Raw genomic sequence first — 16,968 nt, forward strand, 5'->3', positions numbered from 1 at the left:
ACTTAGGTATATGCAGCATGGAATTATTGCATTCAGAATCTACCAAATAAGACTATCATCTAGCATAACCTTCAGTTTGGAACTGTGGCTAGAAATATGAATGAGCAATGTTGAGAATCGCCTCTAGAATAGCTTAATTGGAATTTTAAAAAGAGAATCTTGTTTATCATTGATGCTATAGTGACAGCTATTTGAAAATAAGTACAATCTTCTCTGATCATGTATCCATGTATAATAATTTGCTAAAAGTATGTTTGCTGCGTTAGAGATTGATTGCATAAGAATCAGTCAAAGGTATGGTCACTTAGTCTTCTATAGGCCAATGTAGCGATGTGATTCCTCTATCAGGCTACTCAGGAGCAAGGTTAAGTTCCTGGGACACTTCCAGCCCACGCTGACACCACTCCACATGCCCCTCCTTCTCCTACACCCATAGTCCCCAATTCAAAACCATAAACCACCGAATTCTCAGATTAGGGGTAATATGTAAATGACCTAGAAAAATTCAAAATCCACAGAGAAGTGGCAATTGAAAGGAATGCTTCAGTGCATATGAACAATAAAAAAGAAAAAAAGTGGAAAATTCTCTGTTGCTTCCTTGGGAGGGCCCCTGCAATGGGAGCTGTAACGAATATTCTGCATGTGTCTCCATTTTGTCAAACCTCATTAAAGAGTCCTCCCGCTTTATGTCAGTTGAGCTGTCCAGAAATCATTCATCATTTTTAGTGTAAAAAAAAATCATGTGGTTATTTAAATAATATCATATTAATGTTAAAGTTCAGCTGTCATTTAATGGTATGGCTTAATCAGATGTAGCATTTAGGAAAAATAGTTTATCCAGGCTCTGTGTGGCTTTCAGGTTGGCAGATTCAAATAAGGATTTATGGGTTTCTAAACCAACGTATTTCTGTCCACATTTCTGCTTGATGTACCTCACCCTTTTGTGCAGGACACTGCCGACAGTTATTTCAGCAAATAACGCCTCTCCTCATATTGTGTTTGAATAAATTTGCAAGTCATTTAGAGAGGGTGAAGCACAAACCACTTCTGTAACTTTTGACTGGGCTTTCTTTAGAAAAATCATACTAACAGGGTTGTTTCATAAGCCTACAGAAGAAAATTACTCTGCTGAAATCTTCTTGGGGTTCTCTTTGTAGGCAAACTCAGTCAATCACTGACTCATCTCCTTTTGGGCTCTGTCTAGGGTATGAACAGAAATAAAAATCCCCAGATGGACATCACCTTTTGCTAGGTCTGAGCCAAGGAAACTCTTAAGTCCACCTGTGCACATTGGTAACTGTGTTTTTCACTAAGCACAACTGGGATCTTGGTATCAGCCGAGGTATCCAGGTACTTTTAATCAATGCTATAACCTGAGTCTTTGGGAACCAAATGTAGATGGTGGTTTTGGTTTAGTTTCTAATTACTATCCCACATGATATACAATTTATTTTGGACTTGGGAACAGGCAAAAATATTTTACCAACTTCTTCACTTCATTATTTTTTATTATTCCCTGGAAAAACAGTCTCTAGAAAGTGGAACCAGGGTTTATGTTTCTAATAGGAAGTCTTCTACTTACTGCTCTGATTTTGCTTCCTGTTACATCCCTCCCATTCACATGGCACTCACTTCCAGCACTGGTGGGGTTTTATTTCAGAAAGAGAAGTCACGTTATCTTACCAAAATTACACAGCTGTATCATGTGTCAACAGGTGCTTCTGATTTAAGAAAAGTTATAATATTGAAAAGTGTGCCTCTCTGTATAAATGCATACAAGAAATGAATGTCCTCTTTGTTCAGGGTAGGTGTTTACCTGCATATAACATAAGCTTCTTTATTTTCGTATGATAAATTCTTTATGACCGAAGATAGTTAAGTATTCTACAATATACCAAACCAAGGAATTATTTTATTTAAAAGAAAGACTGCTGATTATTTTTAATTTTTTAAACTTAGGTTGTTTTTAAATTTGTAAAATGAACAGGAATGGTATATCATGGTCCCTCATTTGAATCATTTTGCTAATATTGATTAGTCTATTGTGAAGACAGATGAAACCAGTGTTCCATCAGTGCCAAAGTTTGTACATAATCCACCCGATTTTCGAAGAGTGACCAAAGGTAGATAGGAAAATAAAAATGAGTAAGTGGCAGCCACTACCATTTTCTAAGAGAGACCAAAGGTAGATAGGAAAATAAAAATGAGTAAGTGGCAGCCACTACCATTTTCTAAAAGTGACCAAAGGTAGATAGGAAAATAAAAATGAGTAAGTGGCAGCCACTACCATTTGTGCTTTTTAATCTTTTATTAACTTCAAATGGGGTAAAAAAAAAAAATTTTCCTTCCTTCCTTCCCTCCTTCCTTTCCTCCTTCTTTCTTTCCTTCCTTCCTTCCTTCCTTTCTTCCTTCTTTCTTTCCTTCCTTCCTTCCTTCCTTCCTTCCTTCTTTTCTTTTTTTCTCCTTACTCACTTCCTCAGTAAATATTCAGTAAATATACTGAATACAAGGACTTGGGGCTCCTCAAATGAAATCAGTTTGGATCCTTGCCTTCAGAGTACTTCAGTCTAGTAGAGAATATGTGCATATAAAGTGGCGTAGGAATTCCTAAAAGTATCTCATTTTCAAGGAAGCTATGGAAGATTCTGCAAGTCCAGTTAATCCTTACTGATCATTAAAAAGGGTGCCAGGAAAACAAAGAACCAATAGAAAATATGATTTCAGTAGCTATACAACCAATAAGTTTGAAAACAATAGAGAAATAGAGGATAACTTACGGAATCATAAGTTTTGAAAGAAACTAAACTATGCAGAGAATACTGAGACATATCTAGTGAGAGAGCAGCTGATTCAACCTAAATAAATGTTCTTCATGTAACTGTACTATATCACCAAAAGAAAGAAAACAAAGGAAAAAACCAGTCCGTTCAAAATTATATTAGTAAAACTTGACATCAGAATGCAGATATAGCTGATCTCCTGAAAAGTAATTTTTATTCTGTCTTGACATAAGATGAAGAGCTACCTGGGGACAAACTGTTCATTTCCTGACTCTGTAGACAGAGTTTTAAATAAAGTGGTATTCAGATAATAATGAAAATTATCGTGAAACAAATGACCATTCATGCAATGACGGGGGTCAAAAAAAAGGATTTTTCATTGACTTCCACAAAATTAGACTGTCATTAATTGGTTGTCTTTAAAGTGCCTCAGGTAGCACTGAGAGGCTTCAGTGTTGCTCTCCATATATATTTGCCTGTACGTGCATGTTGGTGTGTATATTTTTTCCTATACATTTAACTGGGAGGTCTTATTAGATCAAACAGTACCAGCAGGAAGTGAAAATGAAAACAGAAGTTTTCAAGATTTTCAGTCAGCAAACAAAGGACATCATGATTCTATTTTCTTTTTGCCTCTGAAGAGTGAATAATTTATCAGTAATTGTATGTTTGTTTCTAAAAGTATCTAAAGGATTCCTTAGAAATGTAACAGTTATAATTTGAAATCTCTGTTGACATAAATTTGGAGGACATGTTACAAGTTTATGTTGACCCATTGACCACATGTATATGCTGGCAAAAGGCTTATGAAAGGAAATGACATATGTAACATTTTTTAAAACACCTTTTCTGTATGATTATCTTAATATCAAACAATTTTCTCTCTCGTGCACACTACCAATATTTGCTACTAGTATTAGTATTTACACACACACACACACAATACAGAATAGCAGAATTACACACACAATAGCAGAATGTTTCCTTGAAAAAGTGAATTCTGCTTATCCTTCCATCATGTATGTAGTAACTTTCTTAAATAGGTAGCTGTTGAGAGGTGTTTTGTAACTAATCTATAATATAAACAAAACAGATGGGATTAAATGAAGTTGATGCAGCTATCACTATTTATGCATTTTTTAATTGCAATATAATTGATTTATTATATTAGTTTCAGGTGTACTACATAGTGACTCAATATTTTTATACATTACAGAATGATTACCACAAATATAGTTACCACCTGTCACCAGACAAAATTATTATAATATTATTGACTATATTCTCCATGCTGTATATTATATCCACATGGCTTATTTATTTTATAACTGGAATAACTTAATCCTCTTACTACTTAATACATGTATTTTTGTTAGAGCTACTTCTGAGCCCATCTGGGGAATAACTGCCACCTATCATTGTTATCACATTTTACATTTTAAACATGGTTTTGTTGCTTTGGTAGGAAGACAGGTAAAAACATCTGGAAAACTTAAATGTACTGTCAGAATGATTCCTAAGGGTAAATATATCAGAAATACCAATGCAATTTCTATAAGCAATAGATATGTAATTTTTTTATTAAACAAACTTATTCTTAAAGAAATATGCTGTGACTTTTAATCTTCTTTAAAAATTCATTCCCGCCCCCACCATTTGCCCAGGAAACATTTTGTTATATTTTAATTGTTCTTATTATGATGTCTGAAAATTCAGCAGTAGAGAGTTTTCAAGACTTGTGAGAAAAATGTCCTTGAGAATTTACTCTCAATTTTTATGCACTGCAAAGTGTCTTACATTTATATTTTCCACTTTTTTTCTGGTTTTTGCTTTTATCTCTTTATGTCATTTCTCTTTCTTGGCCTGTTTTTACTAGCTGTGAACATGGGTGGGCCCTGACTTGAAATTAGTACAGCAAAATCTTAACCTCTAAGATATTCTTCAGTTTTTAATCAAGTGCTTATTCTTTCAGAACAAAATGATTCAGTTTGTTGCAGATCCTTTACACTTAACAGATTTAGGTTCTAAGCTTAGAATAATGCTACAAAGAGAAAATTATTTTTTAAAAACCTTGGTCCTTATTGTGTGAGTAAATTTATTACCATACACTTGACTCATTGCTTTCGTCCTATGACCCCTTCAAGGCTGACATGGGTGATGTTTTTACCGAATGAAAGAACAACTTTGGATTTCTTTATATATGTTTCTTTTTAATAACATTCTTGTAGCTTTAAACATAGAGTTTTGGTATTGTGTTAGACATTCGAATACAGCATCTAAAGTTATCTATCAGTGATAACTCTACCAGCTGCCTTAGGTGTGTGTCTAACCCTAACCGTACTTTACACACATCAGATCTAATCCTTAAGAGCCCTGTGAAGGAAGCATCGTATCCCCATTTTACAGGTGAGAATAACAATGCTTAGTGAAGTAAACTATCAATAGTCATATACATAGAAATGTACAGAATTAGACTATGAACTTAGCTGTCTCTTTTTTTTTTAATTTTATTTTTTTTATATGGCAGGTTCTTATTAGTCATCCATTTTATACACACCAGTGTATACATGTCAATCCCAATCTCCCAACTCATCCCACCACGACCACCACCCCCCTGCTTTCCCCGCATGGTGTCCATATGTTCGTTCTCTACATCTGTGTCTCAATTTCTGCCCTGCAAACCGGTTCATCTGTACCATTTTATAGATTCCACATATATGCGTTAATATATGATATTTGTTTTTCTCTTTCTGACTTATTTCACTCTGTATGACAGTCTCTAGATCCATCCACGTCTCTACAAATGACCCAATTTCATTCCTTTTTATGGCTGAGTAATATTCCATTTTATATATGTACCATCTCTTCTTTATCCACTCGTCTGTCGATGGGCATTTATGTTGCTTCCATGACCTGGCTATTGTAAATAGAGCTGCAATGAACATTGGGGTGCATGTGTCTTTTTGAATTATGGTTTTCTCTGGGTATATGCCCAGTAGTGGGATTGCTGGGTCATATGGTAATTCTATTTTTAGTTGTTTAAGGAACCTCCATACTGCTCTCCATAGTGGCTGTATCAATTTACATTCCCACCAACAGTGCAAGAGGGTTCCCTCTTCTCCACACCCTCTCCAACATTTGTTGTTTGTAGATTTTCTGATGATGCCCATTCTAACTGGTGTGAGGTGATACCTCATTGTAGTTTTGATTTGCATTTCTCTAATAATAGTGATGTTGAGCAGCTTTTCATGTGCTTCTTGGCCACCTGTGTGTCTTCTTTGGAGAAATGTCTATTTAGGTCTTCTGCCCATTTTTGGATTGGGTTTTTTTTTTTTAATATTGAGCTACATGAGCTGTTTACATATTTTGGAGATTAATCCTTTGTCCATTGATTCCTTTGCAAATATTTTCTCGCATTTTGAGGATTGTCTTTTCATCTTGTTTATGGTTTCCTTTGCTGTGCAAAAGCTATAAGTTTCATTAGGTCCCATTTGTTTATTTTTGTTTTTATTTCCATTACTCTAGGAGGTGGATCAAAAAAGATCTTATTATGATTTATGCCAAAGAGTGTTCTTCCTAAGTTTTCCTCTAAGAGTTTTATAGTGTCCAGTCTTACATTTAAGTCTTTAATCCATTTTGAGTTTATTTTTGTATATGGTGTTAGGGAGTGTTCTAATTTCATTCTTTTACATGTAGCTGTCCAGTTTTCCCAGCACCACTTATTGAAGAGGCTGTCTTTTCTGCATTGTATATCCTTACCTCCTTTGTCATAGATTAGTTGACCATAGGTGCGTGGGTTTATCTCTAGGCTTTCTATCTTGTTGCATTGATCTATATTTCTGTTTTTGTGCCAGTACCATATTGTCTTGATTATTGTAGCTTTGTAGTATAGTCTGAAGTCAGGGAGTCTGACTCCTCCAGCTCTGTTTTTTTCCCTCAAGACCACTTTGGCTATTCGGGGTCTTTTGTGTTTCCATACAAACTTTAAGACTTTTTGTTCTAATTCCGTAAAAAATGCCATTGGTAATTTGATAGGGATTGCATTGAATCTGTAGATTGCTTTGGGTAGTATAGTCATTTTCACAATATTGATTCTTCCAATCTAAGAACATGGTATATCTCTCCATCTGTTGGTATCATCTTTAATTTCTTTCATCAGTGTCTTATAGTTTTCTGCATACAGGTCTTTTGTCTCCCTAGGTAGGTTTATTCCTAGGTATTTTATTCTTTTTGTTACAATGGTAAACGGGAGTGTTTCCTTAATTTATCTTTCAGATTTTTCATCATTAGTGTATAGAAATGCAAGAGATTTCTGTGCATTAACTTTGTATTCTGCAACTTTACCAAATTCATTGATTAACTCTAGTAGTTTTCTGATTAGCTCTAGACAGTTTTACTTCTTCTTTTCCAATTTGTATTCCTTTTATTTCTTTTACTTCTCTGATTGCTGTGGCTGGGACTTCCAAAACTATGTTGAATAATAGTGGTGAGAGTGGACATCCTTGTCTTGTTCCTGATCTTAGAGGAAATGCTTTCAGTTTTTCACCATTGAGAATGATGTTTGCTGTGGGTTTGTCATATATGGCCTTTATTATGTTGAGCTAGGTTCCCTCTATGCCCACTTTCTGGAGAGTTTTTATCATAAATGAGTGTTGAATTTTGTTAAAGGCTTTTTCTCCATCTATTGAGACGATCATATGGTTTTTCTTCTTCAGTTTGTTAATCTGGTGTATCACATTGATTGATTTGCGTATATTGAAGAATCCTTGCATCCCTGGGATAAATCCCACCTGATCATGGTGTATGATCCTTTTAATGTGTTGTTGGATTCTGTTTGCTAGCATTTTGTTGAGGATTTTTGCATCTCTATTCATCAGTGATATTGGTCTGTAATTTTCTTTTTTTGTAGTATCTTTTTCTGGTTTTGGTATCAGGGTGATGGTGACCTCATAGCATGAGTTTGGGAGTGTTCCTTCCTCTGCAATTTTTTGGAAGAGTGTGAGAAGGATGGGTGTTAGCTCTTCTCTAAATGTTTGATAGAATTCACCTGTGAAGCCATCTGGTCCTGGACTTTTGTTTGTTGGAAGATTTTTTATTTTTTATTTTTTTATTTTTTGGTACGCGGGCCTCTCACTGTTGTGGCCTCTCCCACTGCGGAGCACAGGCTCCGGACGCGCAGGCTCAGTGGCCATGGCTCACGGGCCTAGCCACTCCGCGGCATGTGGGATCTTCCCGGACCGAGGCACGAACCTGTGTCCCCTGCATCAGCAGGCGAACTCTCAACCACTATGCCACCAGGGAAGCCCTGTTGGAAGATTTTTAATCACAGTTTCAGTTTCGTTACTTATGATTGGTCTGTTTGTATTTTCTGTTTCTTCCTGGTTCAGTCTTGGAAGATTATACTTATCTAAGAATTTGTCCATTTCTTCCAGGTTGTCCATTTTATTGGCATAGAGTTGCTTGTAGTAGTCTCAGGATGCTTTGTATTTTTTCGGTGTCTGTTGTAACTTGTTTTTCATTTCTAATTTTATTGATTTGAGTCCTCTCCCTCTTTTTCTTGATGAGTCTGGCTAATGGTTTATCAATTTTGTTTATCTTCTCAAAGAACCAGCTTTTAGTTTTATTGATCTTTGCTATTGTTTTCTTTGTTTCTATTTCATTTATTTCTACTCTGATCTTTATGATTTCTTTCCTTCTGCTAACTTTGGGTTTTGTTTGTTCTTTCTCTAGTTCCTTTAGGTGTAAGGTTAGATTGTTTGAGATTTTTCTTGTTTCTTGAGGTAGGCTTGTATAGCTATAAACTTCCCTCTTAGAACTGCTTTTGCCACATCCCATAGGTTTTGGATTGTCGTGTTTTCATTTTCATTTGTCTCTAGGTATTTTTTGATTTCCTCTTTGATTTCTTCAGTGATCTCTTGGTTATTTAGTAACGTATTGTTTAGCCTTCATGTGTTTGTGTTATTTTTTTTTCCCTGTAATTGATTTCTAATCTCATAGTGTTGTGGTCAGAAAAGATGCTTCGTATGATTTCAATTTTCTTAAATTTACTGAGACTTGATTTGTGACCCAAGATGAGATCTATCCTGGAGAATGTTCCGTGCACACTTGAGAAGAAAGTGTAATCTGCTGTTTTTGGATGGAATGTCCTATAAATATCAATTAAATCTATCTGGTTTATTGTGTCATTTAAAGCTTGTGTTTCCTTATTAATTTTCTGTTTGGATGATCTGTCCATTGCTGTAAGTGAGGTGTTAAAATCCCCCACTATTATTGTGTTACTGTCGATTTTCTCTTTTATAGCTGTTAGCAGTTGCCTTATGTATTGAGGTGCTCCTATGTTGGATGTCTATATGTCTATAATTGTTATATCTTCTTCTTGGATTGATCCCTTGATAATTATGTAGTGTCCTTCCTTGTCTCTTGTAACATTCTTTATTTTAAAGTCTATTTTATCTGAGTATTGCTACCCCAGCTTTCTTTTGATTTCCATTTGCTTGGAATATCTTTTTCCATCCCCTCACTTTCAGTCTGTATGTGTCCCTAGGTCTGAAGTGGGTCTCTTGTAGACAGCATATACATGGGTCTTGTTTTTGTATCCATTCAGCAAGCTGTGTCTCCTGGTTGGAGCACTTAATCCATTCACGTTAAAGGTAATTATCAATATGTATGTTCCTATTATCATTTTCTCAATTGTTCTCGGTTTGTTTTTGTAGGTCCTTTTCTTCTCTTGTGTTTCCCACTTAGAGAAGTTCCTTTAGCATTTGTTGTAGAGCTGGTTTGGTGGTGCTGAATTGTCTTAGCTTTTGCTTGTCTGTAAAGCCTTTGATTTCTCCATAGAATCTGAATGAGATCCTTGCTGGGTAGAGTAATCTTGGTTGTAGTTTCTTCCCTTTCATCACTTTAAGTATATCATGCCACTCCCTTCTGGCTTGTAGAGTTTCTGCTGAGAAATCAGCTGTTAACCTTATGGGAGTTCCTTTGTATGTTATATGTCGTTTTTCCCTTGCTGCTTTCAATAATTTTCTTTGTCTTTAATTTTTGCCAGTTTGATTACTGTGTGTCTCGGCATGTTTCTCCTTGGGTTTGTTCTGTATGGGACTCTCTGCACTTCCTGGACTTGGGTGGCTATTTCCTTTCCCACATTAGGGAAGTTTTCGATTATAATCTCTTGAAATATTTTCTTGGGTCCTTTTTCTCTCTCTTCTCCTTCTGGGACCCCTATAACGCGAATGTTGTTGCGTTTAAGATTGTCCCAGAAGTCTCTTAGGTTGTCTTCATTTCTTTTCATTCTTTTTTCTTTACTCTGTTCAGTGGCAGTGAATTCCACCATTCTGTCTTCCAGGTCACTTATCCATTCTTCTGCCTCAGTTATTCTGCTATTGATTCCTTCTAGTGTGTTTTTCATTTCAGTTATTGTATTGTTCATCTCTGTTTGTTTGTTCTTTAATTCTTCTAGATCTTTGTTGAACATTTCTTGCATCTTCTCAATCTTTGCCTCCATTCTTTTTCCAAGGTCCTGGGTCATCTTCACTATCATTATTCTGAATTCTTTTTCTGGAAGGTTGCCTATCTCCACTTCATTTAATTGTTTTTCCTGGGGTTTTATCTTGTTCCTTCATCTGGTACATAGCCCTCTGCCTTTTCATCTTGTCTTTCTGTGAATGTGGTTTTTGTTCCACAGGCTGCAGGATTGTAGTTATTCTTGCTTCTGCTGTCTGCCCTCTGGTGGATGAGGCTATCAAAGAGGCTTGTGGAAGTTTCCTGATGGGAGGGCCTGGTGGTGGGTAGAGCTGGCTGTTGCTCTGGTGGGCAGAGCTCAGTAAAACTTTAATCCACTTGTCTACTGATGGGTGGGGCTGGGTCCCCTCCCTGTTGGTTGTTTGGCCTGAGTCGACCCAACACTAGAGCCTACCCAGACTCTTAGGTGGGGCTAATGGCAGACTCTGGGAGGGCTCACACCAAGGCATACTTCCCAGAACTTCTGCTGCCAGTGTCCTTGTCCTCACTGTGAGACAGAGCCACCCCCCCACCTCTGCAGCAGACCCTCCAACACCAGCAGGTAGGTCTGGTTCAGTCTCCGTGGGGTCACTGTTCCTTCCCCTGGGTCCTGATGCACACACTACTTTGTGTGTGCCCTCCAAGAGTGGAGTCTCTGTTTCCCCCAATCCTGTCGAAGTCCTGCAATCAAATCCCACTAGCCTTCAAAGTCTGATTCTCTATGAATTCCTACTCCCGTTGCCAGACCCACAGGTTGGGAAGCCTGACGTGGGGCTCAGAACCTTCACTCCAGTGGGTGGGCTTCTGTGTTATAAGTGTTCTCCAGTTTGTGAGTCACCCACCCAGCAGTTATGGGATTTGATTTTATTGTGATTGCACCCCTCCTACCGTCTCATTGTGGCTTCTCCTTTGTCTTTGGATGTGGGGTATCTTTTTTGGTGAGTTCCAGTGTCTTCCTGTCAATGATTGTTCAGCAGTTAGTTGTGATTTCAGTGCTCTTGGAAGACGGAGTGAGAGCACGTCCTTCTACTCCACCATCTTGAACCAGTCTTCTTTAATTTATTTAATTTATTTATTTTTGTCTGTGTTGGGTCTTCATTGCTGTGCACAGGCTTTCTCTAGTGGTGATGAGTGGGGGCTACTCTTTGTTGCAGTGCGCGGGCCTCTCACTGCGGTGGCTTCTCTTGTTGCGGAGCATGGGCTCCAGGCATGTGGGCTTCAGCAGTTGTGGCACGCAGGCTCAGTAGTTGTGGCTCATGGGCTCTAAAGCGTCAGCTCAGCATTTGTGGTGCACGAGCTTTGTTGCTCCGCGGCATGTGGGATCTTTCTGGACCAGGGCTCAAACCCATGTCCCCTGCATTGGCAGGCGGATTCCCAACCACTGCGCCACCAGGGAAGCCCTAGCTATCTCTTTTGAATGCACTACACCAAAGGTTCTCAGAGTCAGTTTTCACTAACTAGTAGTGAAATGAGAAGAGTTAAAACAAACTAGTGAGTTTTCATTATGCCAATTGTTACTGTTATCTGCTCTCTTTGTCATGATTCCATTTCTTCTGTAAAATAATTGTGATAGTCAACAATTTCCTTAAAATAGTTGATTGTTACAGCAAATGGAAAAGGAAATCCTTGGAAGGACTAAACATTAGCAATCAGTTTTCCCACCTTCCCCCCTCTCCCCACAGTTTACTGGTCTGGGAAATTCAGAATTTTAGGAGCCGTTATTCTACACCACACTCTATCTTCTAATAACAAAAACCACTGCTACGCATGCACTCACCGATACCTCCTAGGTAGCAGTCACTGTTTTAGACACTTGGCATACATTATCTTGTTTCATCTTCATGACATCTCTGTAAGGCAGATACCATTACTCCCATTTTAAGAAATAAGGAACTTCTGTTAAATATTATCCAGCTCTGTAGAAGCGGTCTGCCTCCAGAGACTGTTTTTCCTACCGTGCTGGACTGTCACCCTTCTTCTATAGAGAATCAGTAGCCTCACAGAGAGTCAGACAACCATTCTGGATGGTTCTTGAAAGCAATGAACAAACCCTTACTACATCCCACTATTTTGGATCGGTCCCCATTAATCTGTGATCTCATGTTTTAGACCTGGAACCTCATGTAGCAGATGGACACACGGACTGAGAGCAGTTACCTCAGAAAAATCCAGGGCTTTTACTAAAAAGGGGAATAAATCCTGGGTGGGCAGAAACAACAGATGTTATCGTAAGAATGTTTCAGGTGAACTTTCATCTCTACTCTGGCTCTCAGGTGAACTGCCCCTCTCTTCATCAAGCCTTCATCAGTCTACCAGCCAGAAACAAACTGTCTTTGCTCTGATCCTTCAGGGTAGTTTGTGTTTCTCACGAGACTCTAACATCTTCTGCTTTGCACTGTGTACATTGTAGTTAGTTATTAATGACCAAGTCTTTATTTTCTTCTAGATCTTTTTTATCCCCTCCCTCATCCCCCAAGGGACTTTATATGGTTCCCCACAATATTGTGCAACCAGCTGAAATAAATAGGGGAGGATATCCAAGTAAAAGAGAAAACAAAGCCAGGAATCACTTTCCTCCCCCCAAAGCATGGACTGTCAACAAATGCCTGTGCAGATATCCAGACAGGTGGAAAATGTCCTACCTGAAAGCAAAGCAGGAGACACAGTCAGAGGGCCCACGGTGTTAGATAAAATGAAAGTAACCTTTAGTTGAGGTCAAGCATAGCCTTTCATGCTGCTGAGACAGGCCTTGATAGACCGGTTACTGGGAGGGGGTGACAGTTCTCATGTCAGATCCCTGCCTGGAGGGGAATGAGGAGTTTCCGTGTGACCAGTTGTCGTAGGGGTCCTCAGGTCTGGAATGTAAGCCGCTGGCGGTCAGGAGCCTCATTGAATTTAGCACAGGGCCACGCTCCCCCGGCCTGGGCCTGGTCAATGAATGGTCTTTGGAAGAATGGCTAAGAATAGTTTCAAAGTTGCTGTCTAGGTTCTTGGATGTAATTTAGTTGAAACCCCTTGACTGCAATGTAAACAGGTTCTTTCAAAGATAAAATAAGTAACTTAACAATAACAGACTATTTCTGTCCATTATTTAATCACGATGGAAAAACAGCTTATATTTTCCGTGGTTGTGAGCCACAGTTTGAGCTAATTCGCAAATTACCTTTCTTTTATGATTTTCCCTTTTTTCCCCAGGAAACATGCCATCCTTTAACGCAATGTAGAATATGAAGGGTGCGCGTCACCTTCACCATCAACACTTCCTTTGAATGCAGACTTGAGCTCTTAACTGGAACCAGGGAGCCCTAGGCCTTCCTTATAAAGTAATGGAGCCCTCGACCCCCCTTGTAAAGGGCTATCTATTAACATATACCATCACCAAACAACATTTTACAGTTCCATGCCCTCACACCGTTACACCACTGTCTGCTCCATGGTAAGCTGAGGGAGGCCTTTGGCCATCTGTTTCATTAAATACCAGAGGCAGTGAACGGTATCTGAACTTTATAAAGCAAGTGTCCAGCCTTCCCGCTTCACCAGTCTCCCCCTTCCTCTTCTGCTGCCACTGCTGCCGCCACTACCACCGCCGCCGCCGCCATATTTTTTTTGTTTGAACGCTCACATTGTAAATTAGTGTATTCACACATCAATTTTAAAAGGCTCACTGTGTTATAAGATGGGACAAAGCGAGCTCAGTAACAGCTCGTGCACAGTGCAGGTGGTCGAGCTAGCTGCTCCCTAGATCAAAAGTCAAACAACTGTGAATCTTCTTTTGAAAGTGCAGTTAGGGAGACAAGGCAAGGCTTATCTGCACAAACAAGAATGAGTTATAGATATACATCGCAAATGCAGGAGGACAAAAAGGGGTTTCATAATCTTGCAGGATAAGAAAACCTTCTAATGCTGAAAATTCTGAGGGCATCTCTGGAATATGTAGCCACTTTTTTCTTTCTTTCTCTCTTTTTCTTTTCTTTTTTTTTTTTTTTTTGTAAAATTAGTCTTTTATTGTGTGGCAATTGGTAATTATTATTTATGCTTTGGTGCTGTTCCTAAAGTAGCTAAGTTTTTTTTTTAAGCCACGTTGGGGGCAGGAAATAGCTCCCCTTTCATGGCTGTATTTTATTTTTCAGCAGCATTTAAGGACAGACTCCTATTTATACCACACAAGCAGTTTTGTCTGTTGTAAACAAAGTAAGTGGCTGGGAATTGTGCTTTCCCAGAAATGTTTTCCAGGGAAGCCATAATAAGAAACAACTGTGTACATCTTGAGATTTTTGTCATCTAGGTATTAAGAAAGAATTCTTTGCATTCATGGAAACACAAAAGAAAGAAAACACTGTTTATAAAGAAAGATGTTCAATATCCAGAAATGTAATTAAAATATTTCTTAAACTGCAAAAGTTGGCCACCTTACTAGTAGTAATTGAGGTTGTTTTCTTTTCTTTTTTTTTTAATTATCTCTAACATTTTTTGACAAGGTAGTAGCTGAAATGACAGGAGGCGTTTTTTTTTTTTAACCTCAATATGCTATTTAAAAAGTTAGTGGCTTCTTTTGTAAAATTATGTGAAGAACTTTGGAACTGAAGTATGAATATCAATGGAAAAAATGCAACAATGGTAAATTTTATGAAAAATTTTAAAAGAGCATTGAAGAGGCTTAGAATTATGAAAGAACAGCATAGTTTCTTATACAATTATAGATTACATAGGAAAAAGCCACTTTCCATCTTCTGATATCTTAATGATTTCATGATGAAAAAAAAGAAACCTATCAGCTTTTCAATTCTCAAATCAGTCAAAGGTGTCTGAATCAGGTCCCCAAGGACTTCCATAAAACCATGCTCTCTGTCTCAGGGCGTAAGGCAGTGATCCCTATCCTGGGGTGGGTCTCACAGAGTCTCTGAACCACTGGAGTTTCCTGAAAATATTTGTGTATGTGTGTATATGCATCATTCTGAGAATTTTCCATAAAATTTTCTAAATAGTCCACAACCAACTCCAAAAAAGTTGAGAAACGAGATATTGTCACAAAACTGTGTACCATGTCTTAGCTAAAAACCACTTAATTACTTTGATATTCTGGCTTATTTGAAATGTATTGGTCTACAAGAAACACTTATTTTGAATTTTCTGCAAAGTTTTACAAGAAACTTTTCAGGGATGCTTTCTTTGGGAAATCAGATCATTTATCAAAATTAAGTCCTTAGAGACAGTCAGAACAAGTAAAATATATATAGGGCCTTATAGTTTGTAAGGCACATTCACATATATTATTTCATTTAATGTAACCTTCATAAGAAGTCTGTGATTTGGTATCGTCATTATTATCCTTATGTTATAGATAATTGAGACCTACAAAAGTTGAGTCTTGCCCAAGGTCATTCCACCAAGAGGGAGCAAAGTTGGACCAATACCCTGGTATTAGCCTCAGAAACCATGTTTTTAGCAGCCTCTTAACAGCAATATCCTCAGCAGCATCTTCTTCAACAGCAAATATTTAATGTTTACTGTGTCAAAGGGAATCCGTTAGTCATCAGAGATTCAACAGACTCAAAACTTTACTCCTAGGTACCTTAATATTTTTAAGAAACAACAATACATAGTAACTTGTGCTGTACGGTCAGTGAGAGATAAAATGGCAAGTGGGGGACAAGAAGAAGAAATCCCTGGGGCCCACGGTCAGGTAAGACTTTATAGAGGAGATGGCAGGTACCTGGCCTAAAAGTTACTGCCTGATTCTTAAGCCACACGTGGGGTAACGCCGCTTCCCTTTTTATGGCAGCCTCAAGGTAATAACTTCCAGCAGCAGAATTTGAATTGGGGGCAGGAGGATGTGTTAGAAACATCTGTTTGGCCACAACTGTGTTGAGGATATATAGGAAGTTAACAACTTGTAACTGCATCTGCTTATAAAGTAAATATGATCCAAAGTCTTCTTGATAATTTTTTTTTAATTGCAGTGGAGTTTAAGATTTTCTTCAAATAAGTAAGAAAGGCTTGAAGTCACCTCAGTAGTTCTAATTATAAACAAATATGAAAAACTTTTTCACACATTTTATTTACCCCAATTTTAGAAAGATACTGAGAACTTTCATACCCTTGACTAAAATTATGTATTTATAAAATTTTATAGTCTTTGAAATTATACTGCATATTAACTATACCTTCTATATGTGTGATTCGTGAATAGACGCAAAGAATGTTGGCAAAGTACATGAACTATTGTATTGTGGCACGTTAATTAGTTGATAAGTGTATCACTTTAAAACACTGAATTTTTTCGTATATTCCAGTTAAATCTTTGTCATCAAATGTGTTTATAGAGGTTTAGTTAGTAGCAAACTTGCCCAGCCAATAAAGAAAAGCATTCATTTTCTGTTCTGTATAAGTGATCTGAAGCCATAGCCTTTAGGTCTTTTAATCTGTTCAAGGCCAAGCTATTTATATGGATAATTTTTAAAGCTTCTGTATAAAGAAAACAAGAACATTTTATTTATTCACTGGGGTTTTTATGTGCCTTGAAATTGCATAGATAAAGTATTTTCTGGCTCATGGATCTAGAGGAGATAAAAGGTCTCCTATTTTATAAGGCTTTATGTAAGCTTTTCAAATGTACAGTTTTCTTATGGCTAGAATTTTTAAATAAAACATTATTTCACTATTACAGTTGGAGTTTAATGTGGGCATCTTT

The 16,968-nt window shown here is 37.6% G+C and overlaps 1 protein-coding gene across 18 annotated transcripts in view; it reads left to right on the forward strand.

The window, feature by feature from the left end:
* The window catches only part of VTI1A (vesicle transport through interaction with t-SNAREs 1A), a 367,980-nt gene that overhangs the window by 202,616 nt on the left and 148,396 nt on the right, over window positions 1-16,968 (forward strand). The window contains exon 9 of one of the 18 annotated variants that reach the window (XM_027112594.1): window positions 349-2,158. The exons of the other annotated variants lie outside the window; for them this stretch is intronic. Coding sequence (XP_026968395.1) covers window positions 349-436 — 88 coding nt within the window. The 3' untranslated portion in view covers window positions 437-2,158. Of the gene's footprint in view, window positions 1-348; window positions 2,159-16,968 lie in introns of those variants that run through there. 18 annotated transcript variants of the gene reach the window in all.

The sequence above is a fragment of the Aethalodelphis obliquidens genome, unplaced genomic scaffold, assembly GCF_003676395.1.
Source record: "Aethalodelphis obliquidens isolate GAN/ISIS:26980383/991018 unplaced genomic scaffold, ASM367639v1 scaffold11, whole genome shotgun sequence".
Taxonomy (NCBI): Eukaryota; Metazoa; Chordata; class Mammalia; order Artiodactyla; family Delphinidae; genus Aethalodelphis; species Aethalodelphis obliquidens.